We start from the raw sequence: 27,990 nt of genomic DNA on the forward strand, positions 1-27,990 counted from the left end.
GCTTTTCTGTTGGCATTAACAACTTTACGTAAATGCCGCTGTCTTCTGTTATTAAGTAAAGGCCATTGGTCTCTATGTTGTCTGTGGTGAGGTGTAATGCCTAACTTTGGTATTCTTGGCACACTGTTGACACTGTGGATCTCAGAATATTGAATTCCTGAAGGATTTCTGAAGTAGAATGTCTCTGGCATCTAACTCCAACTACCATTCTCTGTTCAACATCTGTTAATTCCCATCATGCAGCCATAACCATCTCGGAAATCTTTCTACACGAATCACCTGGGTACAAATGACAGCTCTGCCAATACACTGCCCTTTTATACATTGTGTACACAATACTATCACCATATGTATATGTGCATACCATTATCCCATGACTTTAGTCACCTCAGTTGAATACTGTGAAAGGAAGCTCTTTACAAGTAAACAGTACAACAATTTTAATGAAGATCAATTTGTCTGTCTGTTTGTAAAGGAGGAATTTACTGAGAAACATAGTTGTCATTATTTTAATAATGTAGTAAAGATTATATGCTGGCAGTAAATTAGACCCAAAACAGCTGATGTCTACATAAAAAAGGTGCACAACCTTACAGTGTGGGGTCACAGTTTTCACTTAAGTCATGGAAAGTTATTTGTATCAAGATTGGTATAATATTTGTCAGTGAAAAAAACTGTTCAGAGCACACACTACCTATTGTCTTTAAGAGAACCAGGACTTCCTCTTGAAAAGAGGATCAGTAGTATGTGTGTACAACACTACCAGCAAGAATATAAATAGAAAATTTGCACCAGAAGAGGGACTGATGACCTCAGAAGTTAAGTCCCATAGTGCTCAGAGCCATTTTGCACCAGAAGAATATAATCCCCCCTCCCCTCCCCTCCCAGATGGAAGAGAGGGGTAGGAGGAATCGTCACTTATTCCTCATACAGATTCAGGATTATTATCTCTACGAGTTCCCAGTTTTGTTTAACAATGGAACAAATGCCTCAAAACCCGTAAGATGTGCGAACACATGTAACTTACGTGTGAGTTCCACATTCACTTGCCTAATTGTACAGTTCACTATATTAAAAACTATTCTCCTGCTGGAATTATTTCGGGATGAAAAAATACTTCAACAGCAAGTGTTGAGAAATTGGTATTACAACAAGAAATAATAATACCATCACAAAGTTTTACTGGAGCCACCCAACACCACCCACCACCATTTTGAATTTATTCCATATTATGCTTTTTACTTGTTAATAGTTACTGCACAGTGTCAAACTACTGAGGATAAAACTAACCTGTGGGTGAACGTATGAATCTCTTATTTTTTCATGAAGAAGTTGACGAACAATTCCCTGTGATTTTGGACTGATTTTTTGAGGTTTGTAACTTATATGTAGCTGGGGCACTGAACCTGAAAGAAAATTAATGAAATACAGAAGGTAAATTAAATAATTTTGGGCGTAAGGAACTTAGTTATTTTGTCAATTTAAATGTAATTATTCTACACTGAACAATATTAACATACACATTTTCAGAAGATTTTATTACTTTAATGCGTACAAAGAGGAAAGTAAAACTTGGATTGTGCTGATATAACTAACTGTAGTACTCTTATCAAATTAGAGAGAGCCACGAGGACCCTAAGAGTAGTGCATCATTCCTCCAAGAATACGCACTAATTACCGACAGAAATAGCCACTATATAAAATTTGTGTATTGGCTCTGGTTTAATATTTTACATGGTTCTGTGTGAAAGCAATCAGAAACTACACAGAAACTACCTTTTCACCACGTTTAGCAGTTTTCCTATATTTTCATCATTGCAAGGGCTAGTTATAGAAGTATCTTTCACCAGGTACATGTGGCTATGGAGTGTGGCAGTTTTGGGATCTTTTTTCTTACTGTCATGTGGTCTCATAAGATTCCCAATCCAGCATCAAACAGTCACTTGGTGGTGAGTGGCTAGGGTGTTGTAAATGGTCAAAAGGCTAAACCGATACTTTTAATTAATAGGTTTGAGGCATTCCCTTCCACTGATAATCCAATTGCTCCACAGGTGAAACATAAGGCTGTTAGCTGTAGGAAACTTATGTTAGGCTGACAAGAGTGCATCCTAGGGAAATATTGGAGGGAAACAAATAAAATGTGCACTGTGTCTGTATCCCACAAGGAGTTGTCTGCCAGATGGAAGAGGCCAACCAAAGAGGAATTGAGGGAGGCTTGTCACTGCTATCATCAGTAGAAAAAATGTGTTACTGAGATCTGAGACCACTGTGTGTTCTTTCCATAGACACAGAAGTGATGACAACTAGCCTCACTATTGGGGCTTCAGTCAGCACAGCTTTTTATTGGCAGCACCATTCCAAGAAATGATCACGGTCTACTGGCACTGAGCCAAGTGGTGCATCAAAGCCAGAAACTGCCAGTTCTGTGTTGAACTCAACTGTATGTTTCTCAGTCTGCACTACAGTGTGGAGACTGGTCACGTCAAATGTGTGCTATACAGTGAAAAGGCCAGTCGGAATGCACACTGCATTTTTTTTTTTTATTTTTTTTAGACAAAATTCCAAAATCTACATACAAATACATATATTTTAATATTTACACTCTCCAAATTTGCTGCCCAATATGTTCTAACAAATGCTTCTCTAATAGTGGGCTAGAAAACAATTTATTAGAACATATTGCACAGCCAATATGGAAAGTGTAAATATTGAAACATTAGATGTTAACTGTTGGAAAATTTTCAGCAAATACTCAACAAAGAAGCTGAATCTACATTATACTAGACATTTCATTGGTTGAAAACTCAATCTATTCATTATTAGGATTTTCAACAAGCCATGGAACACATATTGGGGAGATAGATTAGATTCCACTGTAGAAGAAGCATTTATAGCAACAAGTAGGAAAATTTCAGAAAAATGACATTCTGTAGAATTAAGGCATAAATGAGACACACAAAGAAATAAATTGAGCCTCAAGAGAAGGTGCCACGTAGGTGTCAAACAAATGCATAAAAAAATGTTTACTTCATGGAAGGCACATTTGTAAAAACCAAGTTTATTAAACTTACAGAATAACAGCTACAACATTCAACACAACAGCTTTGTGCATGCATTCACTTTTTTTTAAAAAAAAAGAAACAATTTCCAACTGCCAGAAACGAAGTTCCATTTTAGTTAAACCACAGCCTGAACACTGCTTCCTCTGCATATGTATGAGCTTGTACTAAATTGGTGGTAGAGCACACACTAACTATATTTCATGGGTCAGATGAGATATCTCAACCCAACAGTGTGACATTACATAATTAATAATGTTAAAGTGTTGCCACAGTGCCAAAGTAAACCACTTATTTTTTTCCCAGGGCACATGATTTCATGTAGTCAAACTTATCCCTTCTGGAACCTTACACACTATTACAACTGCATTAGATGAAGTAAAACCCCATTGTCTTTACACAAAAATATAATATGGCACACTTTCTAAAGGCATGATAGAAATTGCTCTTCATTTCTGTCATTCATGTAATACATTTCACTGCAACATCTCTTATACCACTTAAATTAAACAACACAGTACAAGTCAGTCAAATTATGACACACATATACATTTGTCGTCAATCTCGGTGATAAGTAACAAGTGTACTGACACTAAAACTTAATTGGCATTTGTGGAGTATCTTCTCTACAAAAATACAAATGTAGGAGAATATATGGTTTGTACTGTAAGAAAATTATCTGACCAGAGTCAAATGACCTCTTACTCCATTTCTTTCACCTGTTTACTTATCAGTCACTATTTCTGCCTGCAATAAAATTTTTCCGGTGTATGACTACATCTTGACACTAGATCAACCTTTTGGCCACTTTCAGCAGTTGCCAAAATGATGGTCTAGACAAAAATATGACAATATTGTCATGTATCAAGAACAGTTTTACTCAATATGACAACTGACACATAAGCCTAGAGTTGGACAACATTCTCATGTTCACGAGGAGTTTATTTAATGTTTGATGCACAAATCAATGTTGCAATCACAGTACTAAGTACTAACCTGAACCATTATCAGGCTGAAGCTTTCCTGCCAACAACCTGATAAATGTAGTTTTACCAGTTCCATTCTCCCCAAGTAGCACTAGAATTTCTGAATCTGAGAATTGCCCTCGTTCAATACTTAAATGAAAGTTTCCCATTTTCATATACATTGGTGGATATTCATAATGGTTCATCCGTTTAACTTCCTCCTCTGTTGCAGATTCTGCCACTTTGAAGACAAGCGACTCATCCCGAAAACGTAAGTTCTCCGTTGGCACAAAACCATCAAGGAAAATATTTATTCCTGCAATGAAACAGCATAAAATGGAATATGAAGACGTCAAACACTTTAAAGACATTAAGGAATGGAGACTCCAGGTTGGAATATAAACAATTTAAGGAGAAGATGGTACGGTAAGTTGAAGACAAGACACAATTAAAAGGCACACATTCGTTTTCAGCCACATCCTTCATCAGAAAAAAAAGAAGAGAAATGCACACACATTCTTTCATGTAAGCAAGCACACCTCGCATGTACGCGTCATCTTTTTGCTTTAAAGACATTGGTATAGACTGAAAAGTTATTTAACTATAGAATCTCATGATGGTGACTAACAAGCTTTGTATTGTCCATGGTACATACTGTCTAATAACTTACCAGAGCTTCACTATCATTTACGACACCAGAAAACCCTTAAAAACCACAAAATTTTTACTATGTTTACCTGCTAATTTAGCGTGTAATTATTACATAATCTTTCAAACTATACAAACATTATTCCTTATGTAAATAAAACATACAGAAACACCTAAAACAAATTACAACTAATATATTCACCTTCCCTCACCGAAAATGGCATTGTAACCACACCATATGCTCCTGGCACACCATACAAACAACAAATGAAGTCAGATAGATAATCCAGGACTGACAGGTCGTGCTCCACAACAATTATGAATCTGGAATGCAATCCAACTAATGCAATGAACATACATACATTTGAGTAAAATAGTTTAAGCAACATTTTAGTTGAAGACAATGACACACACTACATAAACTTACTTATCAGGATGCATAAGGGAGCGTATTGTAACAGCAGCATTCAAGCGCTGTTTTACATCCAAGTAACTAGATGGCTCATCAAACATAAATATATCACCTTTCTGTATGCACACCATGGCACAGGCAAATCGCTGAAGCTCCCCTCCAGAAAGTGCATCAATTGCCCTGGTTCGTATGTTATTCAAATCTGTCAAAATTAAAAACAAATGCAATTTACACTAGAAATACCAACTGCTTCAAAGTTGCATTAACAAAGAGAGGGAATTCCACAGAACCTTAGAAAGTGGAGACTTCAGATTTTTATGTACAAATTATATGAGGACCAAGCAGTCTGCAATCATTCAACTAAATACGGAAAACTCAACAACACCTGACATCTGAATGCCTACACCCCCCCCTCCCCCGTGTGTGTAATGGGAGAGTAGACCCAATACAGAAATCTCAGGAGACGTGAAGTAGGTCAAAAAGTGATCACCTGGACTCACTGATCACTGGCTATGGAAATGCACCAGGTGCAGAACATGTTGATGCATGCAAATGAACTTTCTGTGGAATGTCAGGCCTTCCACATTATGCACTGGAAGGTGACAGTGTAGATGGTCATGGGTAACTGAGAAGGACAAATTATGACCATGTCACATCAAAAGGTACATTCACAGTACGTAAGCATGGAGCACCTGATGGTGGAGAGATACTTAGCATCTGGTAGTTTAATTATTGAAAGGTAAACACACATAAGAAAAGTAAAGGCTCTAGTAACTTTGTCAGGGTGCATACGCACACAAGGAAATATAATTCCCGGATTTTCCCCAATTTCCCAGTTAAAACTACACTTACTCCTGGGTGAAAATACACTTTTTCCATGTTAAGTGACAGTATACATTTCCTTGGAACTGTACAACTTATCGATTCGTTGAATCGTTATGGTTTTATATGCCGGTGTAGAATTTCCCAGCACTTTACAAAATGAAACTTACGTGGGGGTGGACAGGTGGGTGGGGGTGGGGGAACCACACGTTTTGGAAAGATCTATAATGTGCAGCAACATGCACCCTGCACATTTTCATATGCCAGCCGATGACGGCGAATATCCAGTGCATAGGACATGCAATGTAGTCAGCCAATAGCAAACACCACTGTCAAGAAGCGCGGCCACACAAATAGGAAAAGTTAATGGTCTAAATTAATACGCATAGCATTGCTACAAGAAAAGAAAAGCTTTCACATATAATATTGGCCTCTAAGCTTAATAAGTTTTAAGAGAATCTAAGCTTTCACACATAATTTTGATCTTTTTTACGCATGTTACACAGATACATCACACAGATGTGCCAAAATTTTTTTAATAATGACATAAATTTCTGAACTTCTGGCCTTCAAATTTTTCTAAATGGTAAAGAGTTTTTTTAGAAAGAGTCAAGCACACTGTGATTTAAGAAGTTCATCTTACATTCTCGCACATAGTTCATCTTGCATAACAGAAATTTACTTTGAAAGTAACACTATTCAAATCATCATACGCAATATTTTCCCGTGACCTGTTACAAACAGGTTCATTTCAGCAGTTGCCAGAAAGAACCAGATAATGCGCGTCACCACACCTGTACAGCTACAATGACGCAGGAAGCCCATGTTCTTACGTCTAAAACATTAAAAGATCTTAAGTTATGTCATACAAGAAACAAGACATCAGAGGATACTCCAAGAGCATTGAAATTTCGTGAACCATGCTAAACTGCATGATTCGGCTTAAAGTGCACACTCATATGTCCAGATTCGGATGCAAATTTGCTTGGAGTACCAGTACTGTATTATCTAATGTTTGATTCTTTAGTATGGCATAATGCTATACGTGCTAGAAGATGAAAACATGCACTTGAAACTCGGCAAGCAATTGAAACTAGCCAATAATGTGGAATGAAACACTTCGTTTCAAATAAATGGACTGCCCTCAGCAGGAAAGGTTAATAAAAGCCAAATTTCTTTAGCAAACTGACAAAAATAACTTCACTGTTCTGCAAGACAAATAATGCTTGACTGTCAGAAAGGTGGAAATAAAATAAAATCTGAAACTAATAACTTATTTTAACCTACCATAATTACGTGAATGTATTTTAATTCACTTTATAACTCCCAGCTACAGAAATCCGTCTTGTTTCCATTCAATGTGAGAGCAATAAACGAAGAGGAAACAGCATGATAACTAAACGTAAACACAGGTCACGTGGAGACTACCCATCTCTCCACTACAACTCAGACTGCTGTGTATCAGTCTCGGATCTACAGTATTTCCAAACCGTGGCAATGCTATATAGTGGTGGTGACCCCCCCCCCCCCCCCCCTTTCCTCCAGCATTTGAGTTAGGATGCCAAAAATTAAATAGCCTTTTCAAAAAATGTTCATTTTGTAGTGCACATCTTTCTGAAGAGTCTCATACATAAAACCTACATCTTCGAGGAAATGTAAGCCATGTTATTTGGTGTTAAGTGTTCTGAAGTGCAGTGCCATGCCTCTTCACACAGCGTTCTTCAAACCGCACGTCAGGATCATATTCATGTTACTTAAGGTATTTGCAAAGCTTGATTTCAGGTATCTTATTCCACAGCAGCTTTTACTGAGCCTGACAATCCCACCTTTGTGATAATAAACACATCAATTATCATAACATCAGCCCTTGAGGCTACTCTTCATCTCTAATTTTACCAGTCTCTCTTTCGTTGTATTTGATGGTGTCTATTTTGTCGCATGATGGGACTTACTTGTAATTGCGCATTTGCTTTGATGTCAGGATTATTTTCAACAATGATTGGCAGTACACATTGTAAAGAGCTGTCATTTCAACATCAGCACTCTTCCTGACAGACAATTAGGTTTTTTGCTATGCAGAATACTCTGCACAATTTTCCAGCTCACACTGTTCTAACATGCATTATTTTGGGGTTGTTCTTGAGCAGTCAGCTATTTTAATCGGAAAGTTTACATCAGTAACTGATAGTAGTAAATTCTTAATGGAAGTGCTTTAAAGGAACTCGATATTAAATTCACCATCAGCTAATTGTGTTCCACAGGCCAATAGGGATTCAAAATGATTTACAAGGTTAACATTTTATGTTGGAACTCAGTTATAAGTAGCTTTTATACAGAATTTGTTACAAATTTTACTTATATACATTTTCAGATGCTGCTGAAAGCAAAATTTATTAATATCAACATTCTCAAATGTAAGCCAATTTCTGATGAATGTTACAACTTACTTTTTCCATATCTCCTCAACAGAAGTAAGACACTAACCTGAAACCTGTAGAATTGCACATACCTAGTCCAGCAATGATAAGATGCCCAGAGAGCAATAAGAATGGTTGACATTTTATAATGATGCAGTATGATACATTACAGCTTTTTAGTAACCTTCTGATACTGAATGTTTTGTTTCTTGCTGTTCTCTGTAACCTAATTAAGGCACTGCTGTGACGTCTGTAACTACCGATCATGATAGTGTTTTTGTTTGTAACCTAGTAATTTTTCCTTTAATTTTCTTACCGTGTTGAAGATATAATTTTCCCGTACTGAAAGAACTATCTGCTACTACATCAATATGCAAGTTCTCTCTTCAAATTAACTTTATTTAGAGACAAGGTCAAGTAAAGTTTATTGTTGCTGCTCAGAGCAAACTCAACACTGGCATGCCCTCAATGAATATGCAATATTTACAAGATCACTATAATACTTAGAATCTCTGCCAACACCACTGCCCAACCACAATGGCTTCCTTTGTAAAATCCTTTAGGCAGTGTATCTATATCCTCTTATAATTTGACAAGAAACAGGACTAGGCAAAAAAAGGTCTTCTAGATCCAGCATTGTCATCTTAGTTCGCCCAGCAACAGTAGGCCTCTCTTTCTAGCAAGATACCATCTACCCAACAAACTGCTCTATTGCTGTTTACTTATAGCCTTACTTTTTAAATTCTTACTGAAAAATACTTGTGCACTGCCTACCCTTACATTTGAACAAGATTCACACATTTTTAATTGGAGCAACCAGTTAAACTTATTTTCCACATTTACCACAAAGCTGTCGACAAAAGTCTGTGACTGTTTTCTATAACAATTGTTGCCACTATTCGCCATCCTCTACCCTTTTTCCTACTTAATCCATGTATGCACTCATGTGCAGCATCCTTCCATTTACATTCCAATGTTGTCCTATCTCAAGTTCATTTTTTACAAAACTACTGATGAACAGCCATATAATGCACCACTACTTGTATTCAATGGAAGAAACTATACCAATCATCACATCAAACCTAAGCAGATAATTAACCTAAGTCAGGCACTTTTCGGTCATAATAAGTAACAACAAATTAGTAATAAATAAATTAGATTTCAAACATATAGGGGAAACATTTACAAACATTAGATTGATTGGACTGATGGGGTTAGAGGGAACAAACTATGAGGTCTTCAGTCCCTCCACCCTATATGCATCAAGTTGGAAGAGCCCTCAGTGAGGAAGAACACAGAAAACAAATACAAATGAAAGCAACTGTAACAGAGGATCAAGAAACCAAAAGACTGAAGCAAGTAGAAGAGAGAGAGAGAGAGAGAGAGAGAGAGAGAGAGAGAGAGAGAGGAGAGAGAGAGAGAGAGAGAGAGGGGGGGGGGGGGGGTTGGTGGTGGTTAAGAGGGTGAATGTGGGGAGACTGGTTCCACCAAAACAGCAGCTGGAAGTCCCTGGGACATAAGTGATGGGAGGCACACCCACAGAAGCAGACCTGTGTTTCTTCACCCTCCATTACCAAAAGAAAACTAGCAATGCAGACAAGTTGATAAAATCTCAGGAAAGATAAGACAATGAGACAGTACATCAACGACAGATGTAAAAAAAAATTTAAACAGATGCTTTGGTTCGTCTGCTACCACTAGATTCAGGCATGTCAGCAAGTTTAATGTTTCACTGGAAAGTGCCACACTGGAGCAGTCCAGCAAGATGTGGACCACTGTCAGATATGCACCAGGTGGGGTGGATTCTCACGTGATAGGATGTGACAATGTGTCAGCCAAGTGTAGCCAATGCAAAGCCGACATAACGGTAGATTCCCTGTGAAAAGCATTAACGGAAAACAGCCCCATCGTCATGGTCCCCTTTATTGTTCACAGTTAGTTTGGAGAAAGCAGGGTACACCAATCTGTGCCAATGAGTCACCCGAAAGTCCAGTTTCAGTACCCCCATATCCAAAGTTGGCATTCTGGTAGCCAACTTGGCCTTCAGTTCAGCATATTTGCTCCCTTGGATCCAAATATGACCCAGGGTCCACACAGACTACAGCCGATCCAGTTCGACAGAGGTCACAAGAGAGCTCTGGACAGTTACAACTAGTGTTAAGGGTAGTACTGGTCGACAGCCCGAAGACTACTCTGAGACTGTGGATTCAGAAAGTCTCGGCAGTGCAAGAACAAATGTGACAGACAGCTCAAGCAATGGCCAACAACTCTGCAGCGAATACACTGCATCTGTTTGGCAAGAAGCGTAGTTCATTGCACCGGGCACATGTGCAAGCAAAACCGGTTCATCCATCAAGCATAGAGCCATCTGTGTAAACCACTTCAAAATCCGGAAATGCATCGAGAATGGCCAGGAACAGATGGTGAAAAACCACAACGTCGACAGCCTTTTGGTCCAAAGGACAGGTCTAGACAGGTCCGAGGAAAGGGCAGACACATGGGTGCGTATATTATTGTTCCCTGACAAGAGGAGGCAGTTGGGGAAGTTGGAGTTCAGAGCGGCGACACTTTATGTGAACTGCAATTGTGAATAGTCCCGGCCTCTGTTGTGTGAAGTGGGTCTCCCTACCAGAAGATAGGACACAGTAGTTAGGATGCACAGGGGAGCAGTAAATATGAATCTCAGAGTTAAGCAGCAGTTGGCCGCACCCGGTTTTGTAGTGAGGAGGACCCAGCCTCTGCAAGTAGGCTGCTCACAGGGCTGGTTCGAAAGGGAGTCCTTCCAAGTCAGACCCCACAATGATTTATCGAGTTCAGGTGATGCCAAATCATATGCCAGACTCCTATAATCAAGAAAGGACAGGATGAAACCTCTGTAGAGCATCAAGCATGTAGAGTGGTCTGCAACCCAGCTGGTGTTGCTGAGGCAGTGAAGGGTATTAAGGTGTGACCAGTGTGTTTGCTTATGTTGGCAAATCTGGGGAAGCCACGTCAACCAGGCATCTAAGACCAGTCCCAAAAAGCACCAAGACTCTACCCACACTGAGCAATTGGTCATTGAGGTACAGTTCTGGCCATGGAGGGACAGCACTACAGTGACCAAGCGTATGAAGCATATTTTGGTAGCTGAAAACCATGGGTGAGAGCCCAGGACTACATATTTCATATGGCACCCAGTAGTCAGTGTTCATCAACACCCATAGTTGAGGAGCAATGGTGATAGCAAAAATCATCAGTATACAGTATGGATGACACTGTACATCCCACAGCTGCAACTAGACTATTGACAGCCTCCAGACAAAGGGGGCACACACTGTACAGAGCCCTGTGGGACACCATTCTTTTGTTGATGTGGGAGGGGGGGAACCAACTTGATCCCATGACGTATGGTGAGACAAGAAGTTCCGGACAAGAATCGGGAGCAGGCCCTGGAGAGACTGCTCGTGCTGCGTAACAAAGGTGGTAGTGAATGGTGTCATGAGCCTTTTGCACATCAAAGAAGACAGCTATAAGGTTTTGACGCAGGGCATAGGCTGACAGGGTAGCAGTCTCCATGCAAACAAAATTGTCAGCGGTTAGAATGGCCTAGGCAAAAACCAGCCTGTAGACTCAAGGTAACAACACAGCCCCCAGCTCACCTTACATTTGCACAGCTTGTAGAGAACATTTGTGAAATTAATTGAGCGACAGCTGCCTATCTCAATGGGGTGGTTACCTGGTTTCAGTAACAGGAAAATTACACTTTCCCACCAATGACATGGGAACTCATCCCTCACTCTGCATACAGTTGAAAATGGCAGGGATGTGACATTGGCAATCTACAGATAGGTGATTTGAGCATTTGACTATGGATAAGGTCTGGCCTTCAAGTTGTGTCAGGGCAAAGGGCTTGGGCACTGAGTAATTTTCACTCATTGAACACAGCTTTACACGACTCAGGTGACATGAAGTGAAAGGTAAAAGGTAAGTGAATTCACTCGACTCACTGTTTGAGGATACGAAATACAGGCTGGTAATTCTCAGACTCAGAAGCCTGAGTAACGCAAAGCAAAATGTTTGGGGCAGTGCCGCACATAATGAGGAAGGGTGGCATGTGTTTGTTGTAGACTGAATCCAGACTGTACATGAAAACTTGTCTGACACACTGTCCTTGTCAGCTCAATTCTTAAAATAGCTCCAAATAGTCATGGAGTGTAGGGTTTCGCAATACATGGAACCTGGTTTCCTGGAGGTCAACACCGAAAGCAGAGAAAATGAGTGAGACACATCACAACTCAATCAGGTGGTGGAAAAAAAATAACTGGAACAGTCCCACTGGAAAATCACACTATCAATATCTCGTGGGGCCATGAAGGGACCCAGTAGGCAGGTCACGCCCCAGGGTCACCTGCTGCTACCGGTTATGTACACATTGATTCTGAAGAAGACTGTGTGGGTATCCAATGATACAGTGGCCACACAGAAGTCCCCTCTGGTACAGAGTCTGAACATATGGAAACCGGTGGCATGGGGACCATGAAACCACCTCTATCCCTGAGGTCATTTTTATGTCCCTCCTCACACTGGGCAATTTTGAGGTCCAAGAAGGCTTATCTGCTCCAGCTGCAAGACAGAGGAGGAATGCGAAGCCCTATGTACAGTAACCTGTGGTTCCCTGAGCTACTGGCTGGTATCCAGTGGCAGATCAGCAGAATCCTGGGACGGGAGTGTCCCTAGGGAACCCTTCCTGGTGTGAGATGACAGAGAAAGGGGTGTTGCTTCTCCAGCTGGAGACTGGGGATTGACATAGCCAATGGACAGGGAGCCAACGCTCCCAAAGTGGGTGTGGGTGACGGTTGCCAACCTCCAGGGGAGCAGGTGTAGTTAAAACAGCCCTGAGGGCCTGACACAAAAGACACAAAGGGTGAGGGTACTGTCATTAGGGAGGATGAAATAATCATAACCATATCATCATAAATCATCATCCTCCTCCTCCTTTCATCCATCCATCACGAAAACAACCGTTTCTTCTTGGCCTCCTGACACAAGAGTCTATCAAGAGTCTTGTATTCTTGGATTTTTCTTTTCTCTCTGAAAGACTGTGCACTCCAGTGAACGGGGGAATGGCGCTACCTGCAGCTGACACCGATGGGCGAGGGGCACAGGGAGTGTTTGTGTGCAACTAATGTGAACAATCCTGGAAGATGGGGCTAGCATGACAATGTGAAGACATGTGCCCGAACCTCATACATTTGAAGCACCGTGTGGGAGCGGTAACATCGGATTTCACTTCACCACCTTTATCTCTTCAGGCAACAAGTCATCATCCAAATACAAGATGAAGGCCCCAGTATCAAACACATTGTCCTTTGGTCCCTACTTGATAGGACATCCCATTGCTCCAAGCTGATGTAACTCATCATCAGTCTGTAAAAGGAGGCCGCCATGTTCAGACTGTTATGGAGAGAGTGATACTTGCAAGAATGTCAACAGCTTGTCACAGGCAGGCAGTACCAGTGACTGTAACTGAACCACTTCTCACTTTTGAAACTGCTGCTACTTCCCTAAACCTGTCGTCAAGCTGTTCAACACAGGGTAATGGCTTTGTGGCCAAAAAGTATCTCTCATAGGTCCTAGATTGAAATAAGTATTGTGAGGAGTATTTCTCCCCTTGTCTCTTAGGCCTATGTTCAACCTACAACGTAGCCAGGGAAGGAAAAATTGTAGTAAACCTTTCCTTCAGAAGACATTGCTAGGGCCATGTGGCCATCAGCAGAAGAAAGTTTGAGCTGCTGCAGTTATGTGCCTTGGTGCCACCCACTCCAAATGGAAGCTCTCCCCACGGGCCACTACCCAGCCATAACAACAGCTACCTGGCTGGGTAATCGTTGCTGGGAGTCCCCATGCCCCAGTCTGATGCGCACATACTGCTTGGCACACATGGGGGGATTCCAGCAAAGGCACAACCCCCCTCTCCCACCCCACAGGGATGGCTACTGGGTTGGGTTTTGGGTTTATTTAATTTTGCCAGAAAGGATGGCTGCAAAAGATAGAGATGCATAAAAGTGGAATGTACAACACACTAGGTCACCCTCCCCGCACAATCCACATTTCTGTAAAATTTGGAAGAGAATGGCACAGCAGGCCTGACAATGGGGACCACGTGAAGGATGACAAGTTGTAATAAAACAACGAAAAAGAAAAAAATAAACTTGTGTCCAACGTGATAAACCAAATCCATGCATGGTTAGCATCAAGAAGACCATCCAATGGAAAGGCAAAGGGGAGAAAAGAATAGAAGGATTGATTTGCAGCAAGAAAACTGAAGTAGTGCTGCAACAGCTGTGGCCCTGCCATCGGCCGAGCACATACTTACAGAAGAAATGCAAGCCCCCTAGAGGCGTGAGGGGGGGGGGGGGGGGGGGATTAGACTTATATGCGGTGGTATGTAGATACCTTAGGTTCTACGCTAATTCTCTGAACAGACACACATTTTACATGGTCCCTCTGTACACATCATGCAGGCAGCAACAGGTAAGTTCTTCTTTCTTACTTCAAAACAAAAAACAACTTCATGTACAAGTATGTTTTTCTGTGCCAGAAAACGTGACGAGTAAGACTTCGAACAGAAGGCCTAGGGTAAACACTAGCGGACGACTTTTCTCTTAGTACTGACTAACATAACTGTGGTTTTAACTTAACTATGTAGCTGTACAAGAACACACTAACATGTCTTGTCTGGTGTATTGCAAGGCTGGCAACAATGAATAATAAGAAAAATACAAATAAAGGGTGGCATGAAATTGTAAGAACTAGTCATAACTCTATCACGTAAACAAAAACAAGCGATACCAGCATGTAACTCAAGATAAATTTGTGTAGTTACCCGATGTGCCACAATACACTGCATTGTGCTCACATAGACCATGACCTCGCTCAAAGTATGAGCTTTGGATATTGCAAAACCCATATCAAAGATTCAATTATAAACATAACTATTGTGATAAACTCCAAATTGCCCTTCTGCCCATTAATTCCATGGTGGCTGAAGGGTGTATCCTGAATTGCAGAAGAAGTAATGATGTAAAATACTCCACTACTAACCACACAATTTCTCCAATTTTTTTTACCCACAACAGCAATAAATGCAATTTGTATTTTGAATATTCAGAATGTTACCAATCTGCATCCAATTGCAGAGTGACTATCGTCGCTCCATCAGGAAAGAGCCTGTCTTCTCAGCTGGCATGAAGAATTTAACACAGATGAATCAGAAATTGTGGTTCACACTAGTCAATCCCACTTCAGTAACTTCCTTCAGAGACTATTCTGCTTGACCAATGGACCCACTCAAGCAACTGGCCACTCAAATTGATATCAGCACCAGCTTCCAGTGAGCAGGGTCCTGTGAAGGGAGGAGAGCAATATGACAGAAAATGACACCACAGCATTGCTGAAATGAGTCATGTAGTCATTGGTTGAGTGTAAGGGACAAGTTGTTTACCATATGGCATGTTAAGTAGTCTTGCTCTTCAAACCAGATATCTGAATAACTAAATACAGAGTTGTTCGGAATCCATCATGGTTCTACATCAGCATCAGCATCACCAAGGCCATCTCTGAGAATCCATTTTGTCTTCGCCTACCAAGGGGTATTGGGGCAGAGGCGGGCAGGGGGGGGGAGGAGAGAGGCGGCAGGGGGGGGGGAGGAGAGGCGGCAGGGGGGGGGGAGGAGAGAGGCGGCAGGGGGGGGGGAGGAGAGAGGCGGCAGGGGGGGGGGAGGAGAGAGGCGGCGGGGGGGGAGGAGAGAGGCGGCGGGGGGGGGGAGGAGAGAGGCGGCGGGGGGGGGGGAGGAGAGAGGCGGCGGGGGGGGGGGAGGAGAGAGGCGGCGGGGGGGGGAGGGAGAGAGGCGGCGGGGGGGGAGGAGAGAGGCGGCGGGGGGGGGAGGAGAGAGGCGGCGGGGGGGGGAGGAGAGAGGCGGCGGGGGGGGGGAGGAGAGAGGCCGGCGGCGGGGGGAGGAGATAGGCGACGGGGGGAGGAGATAGGCGACGGGGGGGAGGAGATAGGCGGCGGGGGGGAGGAGATAGGCGGCGGGGGGGAGGAGAGAGGCGGCAGAGGGAGGCGGCGGGGGGGGGGGGAGAGGGAGGGAGAGGGAGGGGGAGAGGGAGGGAGAGGGGGGTAGGGAGAGGGAGGGAGAGGGGGGTAGGGAGAGGGAGGGAGGGGGTAGGGAGAGGAGGGAGGGGGTAGGGAGAGGGAGGGAGGGGGTAGGGAGAGGGAGGGAGGGGGTAGGAGAAGGAGGGAGGGGGGTAGGGAGAGGGAGGGAGGGGGTAGGAGAGGGGGAGGGAGAGGGAGGGAGAGGGGGAGGGAGAGAGGGGGAGGAGAGAGGGGGAGGGAGAGGGAGGAGAGAGGGGGAGGAGAGAGGGGAGGGGAGAGGGAGGAGAGGGAGGAGAGAGGGGGAGGAAGAGGGGGAGGGAGAGGGAGGAGAGAGGGAGGGGAGAGGGAGGAGAGAGGGAGGAAGAGAGGGAGGAGGGAAGAGGGGGAGAGGGGGAGAGGGGGGAGAGGGGGGAGAGGGGGGAGAGGGGGGAGAGGGGGGAAGAGGGGGGAGAGGGGGGAGAGGGGGGAGAGGGGGGAGAGGGGGGAGAGGGGGGAGAGGGGGGAGAGGGGGGAGAGGGGGAGAGGGGGGAGAGGGGGGAGAGGGGGGAGAGGGGGGAGAGGGGGGAGAGGGGGGAGAGGGGGAGAGGGGGAGAGGGGGAGAGGGGGAGAGGGGGAGAGGGGGAGAGAGGGAGGGAGGGAGGGAGGGAGGAGGGAGGGAGAGAGGGAGAGAGGAGAGAGGGAGAGAGGGGAGAGGGAAGAGGGAGAGAGGGAGAGAGGGAGAGAGGGAGAGAGGGAGAGAGGGAGAGAGGGAGAGAGGGAGAGAGGGAGAGAGGAGAGAGGGAGAGAGGGAGAGAGGGAGGGAGGGAGAGAGGGAGAGAGGGAGAGAGGGAGGGAGGGAGAGGGAGGGAGGAGGGAGAGAGGAGGAGTGTTGAGCTGCTTTAATATGCTGAGCCTTATTTCTGATGTAAAATAAGGATTTAAATACATTGTCAATGAAAAGAGTAACCGCGCATGAGTAAATTCACCAAACAAGAATGTGTGTAAAAAAAAAAATAACAAAAAGACAAACGGTTAGACCGATGCAACCACATCAATATTTTGTGAACTAGTACATGTTACAGCATCAGCATCAGATACTGCAGAATTCCACTGAAGATGAGATGTACGATAGCCCAGTTGCTTGGTGATTATCACCCTGTAGGTAACAATCAATGAAATTTGGCATAAACAGGTAGAAAATAAGACATTTCTGCTGTGATATACAATCAGTTTGGACACTGAAAGTTATGTGCTTGGTTGCTTATTTGTGGTGATATGGGGTGTGCTTAGAGGTGGTCATAATGTAAATCTAAGACACTGCTCTTACGTGAAGGTTGTTTTAAGAGGTACTCAATCAGTAAAAACAGAGGTCAACATACATACAATATGGTGCACAACAGCAACATATTTGTCACATGCCCATAATCTATTATAGCACAAAATGTTTTAGCTACATATTTTCAAATACAAACTACAGTGCATGGGTTTCTGACAAATCAAATGTTTGAGGAAAGCAAGATTTATCCAGACCGAGTACATGTTGTAATTGAAGATAAGATATCGATACTGGACAGATGGCAAGTATGACTGCATGGGCTATTATGAGGTAGACATAAGAATATCTCTTACTGTGAAATTGAATAGTCTACGGTCTTAACTCCCCTTAGAGATGTTCTAGATGTAAAAACCCTCAACATTTCAATTTTAAGACAAGTCCAAAGCATTTTATCCATAGTAATTTTCCTTTCCAGCACAGAAACACTTCACACATTTCTCAGCCAGCTTGTTTCTCCCACACATCAACTGAACCTGCCTTGTATTAGATGCAAAGACTTTCAGGAAATAATAATCTGAATTGTCATCTGCCAAAATTTATTAGTCACCAAACAAAGTGTGACAAGCCCATAAAGGTTTCTATACAAACTACTTACAACTTTTTTTTGACTGGTTTCAATGTTCCAGAAATTTCTTCCTAATGTATACAAAGGCTGAACATGTATCAACCACTAAGTGATAATGAGGAGCTATGGTAAGGTAAATTTAGAATTCAACCACAGTGCACCTCACTGAACACATTATGTGAAAATTAATAACATGCCTATCTCAAGATCACTACTAAAATAGCCAATAGCAATCTTCAAAAAGGGTGTTACAGAATAGGTACGAGAATTACATTGCAATCTGAGGTATAACAACATAAAAGCAAAAGTAAACTAAATGCAACACAGTTCTCACCTTCACTATTTTTCAATGAAGTTGCTACTTTTTATCACCAATACCAAATACTAACCAACAAATAATTTACTAGGAGAGACTGGGCCCTGTGAGCCATCTATTTTTATGAGCTTTGGCTACTAAGCAGACACCACTCAAAACTAGCTCCTGCTAAATGGTATAGTTCACTATGGAACATTACTGGAAAAAAGAGACAGGAATCTTTAGGACAGTTGAAAAAGAGGAAAACTGTATTGTACATGATGCCCATAAGTTACATGCTTAAGAGACACCAAAGAATTAGTGATTTCAATCCATTATATATAATAATGAGTGCCTGTGCTAAGTGGCCCAGTGGCTAAGGGATTTAAAATATACATTCTGGTCATAGTCAACACATTGCATGCAATAAACTGCATCATATTCTTTGGTCTAAGGCAAGAGAGTGCAAGCTGCCACGAAATCAATATACTGTTACTTTGAATTAAAGAATGGAGTGAGTGTGTGTGTGTGTGTGGTGTGTGTGTGTGTGTGTGTGTGTGTGGTGTGTGTGGGCTGCGCGCGGCTGATCAGTATCATTTTCACAAAGTACAATCAAAATAACGTACAGGTCGTTATCTGAATGTAGGCTTTTGTAACATTGGACCACTGGTCGCAGTGTCACCAGAAATCTCCCTCATGAATATCTGCAATGGAGTGAAGCCAATAATTCCTCAGCTTGTCAGAAACTACTAGATTGTAGGCTTTGTTGAACCCTGGAATAGTATCGCACGCTAGAAGAGCTGACCACATTAGAAAACTAGTACACACGATGTCACTGGCTAAACCCTCCCAACCTCCCACCATCACAGCAGAGTGCACAGGAAAGCAACCAGCATAAATACTCTCAGTTGCAGAGCAGCCCCGTGGTACAGTGAGGGCTATGTCAGTCGATCTTCTGCACGCTAATAATCTACAGTGTATCAAGTCTCGCTGGAGAGACTGCCACTGCAAGATTCAGCGCTTTCAGTCAGTCATTCACTGATAGATTGTATTTCCGCCTCCAGTCTGCTGGCTTACTGGAAGCTTGACCAGCAGGTTCAGGATGCTGTACGCCATCCATCACGATGAGGGGAGTCACTGCTGCTGTTCCGCCCATTCCTGCAGACGACACTGATGTCACTAGCCTCCATTTCCTAACTGGAGGGCCACAGGTCGGACTTTATACAACAACATGTACACAAGGACAGGCTGCAGAGCGAGTCTCCTGGGCACAAGTGTTCAACAAGAACACTTCAGAGAGTTATGCCCACAGAGGCTGCCGTCCAGCGAGGGCGACAGCTGCCCGGGTACCTAGTGGCCATCAATTGAACCGAGATGTGATGGTTGCCACACGAGCCTTCCCGCGACGTAGCAGAACTGTTGTTTGCTTCTGCTGACTTCAGTCCACACTCTGTTGATCCGACGGAGCAGCCAGTGCCTGGGGAAGACAACCTTGTATGTCTGATTAATAAACGTTTTGTTGTGAATAATGTTTTTTGACACTTGTGGGCATGAGGAACAGATTCTTCTCATCACATCCCTACTCTGTTACAACCTGAGAAGTGTAGGTACCTGTGTCTGAACCCCTATAGCTTGCTATGCAAAATACAATTAATTTATTGTAGGGCCCAGAACGGATCTGCATTATCACCTTTGATCTCTCTCTCTCTCTCTCTTCTCTCTCTCTTCTCTCTCTCTCTCTCTCTCTCTCTCTCTCCACTCTCTCCCCCCCCCCCCCCCCCCCCCCCCCTCACTCTCTCACTCCCCCACCCCCTTTTTTATAAATGGAAGCATAGTGAACTAAACCCTCTCACAGGAGTTACTCATTAATATTCCACTGACTAACATACAAAGTCGAGTCAAACTGGGTCATTGGATCTGCTCTCTCCTTGTTAGCAATAATATGTAATTACCAATTCAGTTTTTTTTTTAATTTGCTTGGCCCACAGAGCTGAGAGAATATTTATTTACAATGTCCTGACCCAACAACTGAGTCACCTAGAGTGCTGGTGTTAAAGTTAAACATGTACTACAGATACACTACAGGTTACATTGCTTGATTTTTTAAGACTACAGCTTCCATGTACCTACCAACAGTATTCATGGAAGATGTTTCGTAGAAGCTGAATGTGTACACTAATTTTTTTATATCCAATTGTTGTTCTCCTCCCAAAATATCTCGTCCCTGAAGGTTCTCCATGCTTGCTAACTGATTGTTCTTGACAACTGTTCTGAGAGCAGCTCTATCCTGCATCATACCACTTGTCATGTCTATTTGCTACAGATATCTTTCAGTTGAAATTACAAGAATGAAAATTCTATTAGTTAACCTGTCCTCATTCATTCTGAGAATTTATCATATGATTACAGGAGAACCACTGAACAACTACTTACAATAAACATGTACATCTCTACTCAGATATACACAATACCAAGTTCATAACTGGTTCATAGCTCTGAGTCCAGGTTTTAAATCAAACAAGAAGCTTCTGCAGACAAATTGTGAAGGTCTGCCACTGTCCCTTTTGAATGCTGTCAGGTAACATTCAAATGTACTGTTTGCTGCTCTTCACTGCAAATCACATTCAGGGGAGGACTTCCATCCTCATTGGTAAAGCCAATGCTTCAGATACACCCCCCAGTTGTAATCCGATTCAATATACACCAGTGCTGTCAAGGTAGACGAAAAACTTGCTGGTCATTCTCGGGAAGTTTTGATTAATTGTTCATGCTTCATGGAAGATTGCTCTTGCCTCTGACTGTTTCAGGTTCCTTGCATCTTGAAGTTACTGCCCTGCAGTTATGCAACCATTCACTGCTTCCCTAGAAATCACTATACTTGCTGTGCACCATGATGGTTTTTCTAGACCTAAGTTGCTAGGGTACTGTGATAAAATTTCTGAATAAACTGGTAATTCTGGGTTGTTTTCTATGATTGTCAGACTGGGATGAATTGTACAGCGAACCCGATGCTAATTTAAGATATAGCCTATTTCACGAGACCTTTGTGAGTATATTTGAAAACAGTTTCCCTAGAAAACAGTGAAATAATATTCTAAGAAACCATCTAGAAAGCCCATGGCTTGTAAAAGGGATAAAAATAACTTGTAAACAGAAAAGGGAAATTTATCGTATAGGTAGGAGTAATGATTCAGAAACAGTGAAACATCATAAAAACTACTGCACTGTATTAAGAAAAGTTATTAAAAAGTCAAGAAGTATGAGCATTATGTCAGAGATTAGCACATATGATAATAAAATTAATACAATTTAGAATATTGTTTAAAGTGAAACAGGGCAACCAAGAGCACAGGAAGACTGTATTTCTATGAAACTCAATAAAAAGTTTGTTAACAAGAAGTTAGAAGTCGAAAACATTTTAATAATCTTTTTTGAAGTGTTGTAGGGTAAATAGGATCCAGCTATTCATTAGAAAGTGCAAGGCAGTATATGGAAGAGGCAATACCTATGCAATTTGGTAACACTGAAATTCAATCCACCTCTCCTACTGAAATAAGGCAAACAATGATGTCACTCAAAAGTAAAAGCTCACATGGAATTGATGACTTTTTAACATAGTATTAAATGCTTGTTCCCAACAGGTAAGTAGGATTCTCAAACCACATATGTAGTAACTCACTGTAACAGGGCATTTTTCCAGATAGACTGAAATATGCTATTGTTAAACCACTGCATGAAAAAGGGGATAGGTTTGATGCTAGAAACTACCACCCTATCTCACTTCTGACAGCTTTATTCAAATTCTTGAAAAAGTAATGTATTCAAGAGTAGCATCACATATTGTAAAAATGAATTACCAACAAAATGAAAATTTGGTTTTCAAAAAGGCTTTTCAACAGAAAATGCTATGTATGCTTTCACTGATCAAATATTAAATGCATTGAATAACCGAATATAACCTATTGAGAAATTTTGTGATCTATCAAAGGCTTTTGACTGTGTGAATCATGAAATTATTCTAGGTAAGCGTTAAGTATTTGTGGTATGAGTCAGACAGTGCACAATAGGTTTAATTCATATTTACCTGGAAATATGCAGACGGTTGAAATTAGCAGTATAGATAGTCTGCAAAAAATCAGCAGAATCCTCTAACTGAGGAGGTATGAAGAATGGTGTCCCACAGGTTCAGTCTTGGGTCCCTTACTGTTCTTAATATACATATTAATGACTTGCCACTCTACAGTAATGAAGATGCAAAGCTAGTTCTTTTTGCTGAAGACATAAATATAGTAATCACAGCCCAACAAACAAGAATCAGTTGAGGAAATTGTAAATAATGTCTTTCAGAAAATTATTAAGTGGTTCTTCGCAAATTGACTCTCACTAAATTTTGAGAAAACACAGTATATACAATTCTGTACAGTAAATGGCATAACACTATTGAAAAATATAGACTTTGAACGGAAGTCTGTTGCTAAGGCTGAATATTCAAAATTTCTGGGTGTGTGCAATGATGAGAAACTGAACTGGAAGAAACACATTGGTAATCTGCTGAAACGGTTATGTTCAGCTACTTACGTTATTAGGGTTGTTGCAAATTTTGGTGCTAAACATATCAGTAAATTAGCCTACTATGGTTATTTTAATTCACTGCTTTCATATGGCATCACATTTTGCGGTAATTCGTCACTGAGAGAAAAAGTATTCATTGCACAAAAGTGTGTAATCAGAATAATGGCTGGAGCCCACCCAAGATCACCTTGCAGACATTTATTTAAGGAACTCGGGATATTACATAGTACCCTTCACAGTACATATATTCACTTATGAAATTTGTTCTTAATAACCCATTCCAATTCAGAAATAACAGCGAAGCGCATGGCTACAATACCAGAAGAAAGAATGATATGCACTATTCTGGGTTAAATCTGACTTTGGCACAGAAAGGGGTGAATTATGCTGCCACAAAAATATTTGGTTATCTGCCAAACAGTATTAAAAGTCTGACAGATAACCAATCAACATAAAAAAAAAAACAATTTAAAAGAATTCTGAATGACAATTACTCCTACTCTACTCAATACATGAATTTTTAGATATGAAGCAGTAAGCACAAAATAATAATAATAATAATAATAATAATAATAATAATAATAATGTAAAGAAAACTTATGTTAAAGTGACATGTTCCACATCATTACAAAATGTCATATTCATGATCTATGGATCAAGTATTACTGTATGTATGTATGTACATTCAGTCATTGTTGACATTCTTTTGGATGGTGGTGAAATGTTACTAACGCCCAGTAGCCAGTGTGTGTGTGTGTGTGTGTGTGTGTGTGTGTGTGTGTGTGTGTGTGTGTGAGAGAGAGAGAGAGAGAGGGGGGGGGGGAGAGAGAGAGAGAGAGAGAGAGAGAGAGAGAGAGAAGAGAGAGAGAGAGAGAGAGAGAGAGAGAGAGAGAGCTGTAGCTGACGATCTGAGAACCATCGTAGCTGCACCCCAGGCAGTTCCTGTCAATTTAGTTTAGACTCTAAATGGTGTTAGCTTCATAGTTTGCTTGTTTACTCCTAAGGTGGAAAGTTGATGCAAAGGTCTTTTGAGGATTCAGAGGACGAGAATTATGTTTAAGAATTTATCCATTGTCTTCTAGTCTGATGCTGGTATTGCTTCAGCTTTGCTAAAACTTTGATCCACAGCGATCAGAGCAATATCATCAGCGTAAAAGAAAATCCTGGACTGTTTCTGGAAGGTTGTACGTATACAAATTAAAAGGAAAAGGGGGAAAAATGGAACCTTATGGGATACCATCATTTATTTTGTGAATTCTGCTTTTAGAGTTCTCAGAGAATTCCTGCAAATTATTTTCGGCATGTTGTTGAGGGGTTAGTTTCGAACACAGAATGACACTGATGAATTTCAGCAAAATTGTCAAGTCTGGTGGTATTGTAGGCTGCAGTAAGATCTAAGAAGACCCCAGTGTTTATCTTCGCTACTCAAAGCTCTTTATGGTCGAAACCCAGCATGCTCTTTGGGGACATGTTTGTTGATAGCTGAGCATTCTGTTACAAATGAGCCGCTCCAGGAGCTTGAACATGACACTAAGGAGAGCATAGGGGTGGTTGTTTTCAATCTTGAGGGATCTTTGTTTGGCTTTAGTATGGCTATTATCTCAGTTTTGTGTAGAGAGGTAGCAGATGACCTAACTAAGATATTTGAAAAGAAGGCATAGCAGTGCCACAATGCAACAGAAACTCAGGGTAAATAGCATAAATGCAATAAATACCATAAATGCCTGCTGCTTTTCTAAGTTGCATTTTCTTTACAGTTTCTATCATCTCTTCCCAATTGAAATGGAATGCAAAACTGATTGTAGAGGCCGACAGTTTTTTTGAGATGTCTCATTTCTCTTCTGATGATGCTGAGAATGAGAAATTTAATAATCTCTTCCTGGTAGTGTACATTTCTCAGAATTATGATATTATAATTCCCAGGATTTCTGTTATAATTTCATCTAAGCAGACTGGATCAAAATTTCTTTAGAATTTTTCCTTTTCTTCTTTTCTAGGTCCTGAATTAGTAATTCAATTATCATGGTTTCCAATGCGTTAAAACTTTATTTCTAATTATTTCTTTGCTTCACTATTTAATCCTGAAGGTCAAATGATTCTCTCTAGGTATCCGAAATTAGTAGGGACCAGAAAAATTCACATTTTGCAATAAATGCAAAATATTTAGATGCAAATTCTGCCTCAAAATTTGAAATTGCTTAATAGACACACTTTCATAGCAAACTGTATCCGTAAGGATTATTTATCAGAGATAGTTTGAAACAGCTTTATTTTTCACGTACAATATTGAAAATGTAAGCAGTTACAGGGCGAAACCCAATTTGGAAAGATAATGTGCACAAGAACCTACTTGCAAAAGAAAATAAATGAACGCAACATCCTCAATGTGCCATGCCAATTGTGGACAGTTGAATGGTCTGTTTAAGATGCAAGTCTCATAATGGAGTGTAGTACTCAGCCATGGGACCTAGCATTTTTTGAGAAAGAGATGTGTTATTTATTTTTGTTAGCTAAAGCTCAAAAGACAGTATAATGTAGGCAGTTGACAAATTAGGTGGCTGATATTTTGAAGTGTAGTTTCATCGAATACTGATGGAGGTTGGGCCTGAAATACATTGTTAACAATACCGTATTTACTCGAAACTAAGCCGCACTCGTATCTAAGCCGCACCTGAAAAATGAGACTCGAAATCAAGGAAAAAAAAATTCCCGAATCTAAGCCGCACCTGAAATTTGAGACTCGAAATTCAAGCTCCAAATCGAAACAAAGTTGGTCGATTGTAATATAAGACACAATTTAGGTCGAATGAATGACGATACAGCTACAGTAGTTTGGTTGGAGTCGTAAGCTTAGCAGTTAAGCTTTACCAGGTAGCCATTGCTATGCGCCAAGCGCTCCGTCCGTATTTATACGGGTACCCTTCCTTATGTACGTGCTTTGTCTGGTTTAAATCGTTTGCTTATTTTGCTTTGATCTGATAAGTGTCGTTTTCTTTGTTATAGGTGTTTACGTCACTCTAAGCTGAAAATGCATTACTGAACTGTGTCATGCTTGTTTGTCGCATTCTGATAGTGCGTGTTTACGGCCTGTTGCCGCTCGCGGCATGGCTTGCTTTTGTGCGCGCAACCGCCGCTTACAAAAAAAAGAGGAATCGTCTCATTAGCGAAACAACGGCAAGAGACTGCTATTTTTTGTTACTTACACCACTGCTTTCTTTGATAATGATAAGCAAGAACCAAATAATAGACTGCGTATGATAAATGATGTTCTGAACGAGAGTGTAGCGAAAATTTTTCTCCGTTTGAAAATCTTTGCTGGCGTCTCTTTAGTACATTACATTCTGCACAGAAATTAGAGTCGTCTTAGATTTAAAAATCTAGTCAGTTGCCGTGCTTCATTTCTGACTGTATCACTATTAGGCATAAGAATAATACGAATATAAACATGACACGATACGTATACTCTTCCGCGTTTACTGTTGTCTCACTCTATTTTCGTAGTTTATTAGGCAGACAGGATTTAAATTAGATAGCAGCAAACACGAAAGAATACATGGAAAAATGTTTATATTTGTATTATTCTTATGGTGAAGAGAATACTGCATGTGATTCACAATTCATCAAGTTCCTATTAGCAACCATCTCTTCTCACAGGTAGGAAAAAGTTCAGAACGTGGAGCTGGCCATATTGACAAACATCCCAAACAGTCTTGCCAGTCGGATTTTCGTAGTACATTGAAATGCTGCTACATTCGAAGATGAACAATACGGAATTTGTATTTACTTCGTTGGATAATGTATGAAAATGCAGTGGTCGAAACTCGAGGCGGAGAAGAAAAGCTCGTCTTCCACTTTTTTTTTTTTTAATTTATTTACTGACGCAGAGGTTTTGGCGCCAGTATTTATCTTTGTGCCTACAAAGCATACCTGTGTAGCGCTACGTATATTCGATGGCAGAAGTTAGTTGTGGCGGCGCATTTCAACATTTTTCAGAACTTCCGCTTGCTTTGCACTCGATTCTAAGCCGAAGGCGGTTTTTTGGATTACAAAAACCGGGAAAAAAGTGCGGCTTAGATTCGAGTAAATACGGTACTCTGCTAATTTCAACATGCAACTGCACGTTAGCTGTCCACAAATGCTTTGTGTTGTTCTTTTTTTTTCCTTATTCCTCTTCTTCCTCCTCCTCCTCATTCTTTTGAAATAAGTGAAGCAATTAATCCTGCTCAATCACGGATTTCAATTATTACCCTTACAATACCAGAAGTGATCGGTGATCCCTGTGACAATGTGTCAATTCTGCTGTAGGCTGCCGTCCAGCAAAATGGATGCAGGGTTTCTTCCCCTGTTGCTCCCCTGAGGCAGTCAAAATTCTAGTCTATTTACGCTCATGGACACAACACCCGCCCTCTGTGCTATAGTGACTGGAAAACAAAATCTGTAATGTTTTTCAACATTGCCAAAATTCTTCCCCTAATGTTAAAACTGAATTGCTGCACATTCGGTTCTATTTCTACACAGTGTGCCTTGTCAGCTCTACCTGTAGTGACAATCATGGGTTGTAGGGCTATGAATGCTCACAAAAGGTTGAAATTAGTAGTCTGCAGATTTTTTTAATCTTCAATTTGTGTGGGAAAAGACAAATAATGTCCAGAAACACCTTATATCAGAGACTGACTCACTTACCTGACAGGAAAATACTGCTGCTTTTCAACAGAACGATCATTTTTGAACGTTTAAATACAGAAAAATGATGGAAACAAAGGTCATTTCCTGAGGGAAAGGTGTTG

The 27,990-nt window shown here is 41.3% G+C and overlaps 1 protein-coding gene across 1 annotated transcript in view; it reads right to left on the bottom strand.

The window, feature by feature from the left end:
- The window catches only part of LOC124721470 (protein Pixie), a 64,948-nt gene that overhangs the window by 11,020 nt on the left and 25,938 nt on the right, over nt 1-27,990 (bottom strand). The window contains exons 5-8 of the mRNA XM_047246465.1: nt 5,100-5,286; nt 4,875-4,996; nt 4,056-4,340; nt 1,291-1,406 (exon numbers count right to left, since the gene is read on the bottom strand). Coding sequence (XP_047102421.1) covers nt 1,291-1,406; nt 4,056-4,340; nt 4,875-4,996; nt 5,100-5,286 — 710 coding nt within the window. The remainder of the gene's footprint in view (nt 1-1,290; nt 1,407-4,055; nt 4,341-4,874; nt 4,997-5,099; nt 5,287-27,990) is intronic.

The sequence above is a fragment of the Schistocerca piceifrons genome, chromosome X (assembly GCF_021461385.2).
Source record: "Schistocerca piceifrons isolate TAMUIC-IGC-003096 chromosome X, iqSchPice1.1, whole genome shotgun sequence".
Classification (NCBI taxonomy): domain Eukaryota; kingdom Metazoa; phylum Arthropoda; class Insecta; order Orthoptera; family Acrididae; genus Schistocerca; species Schistocerca piceifrons.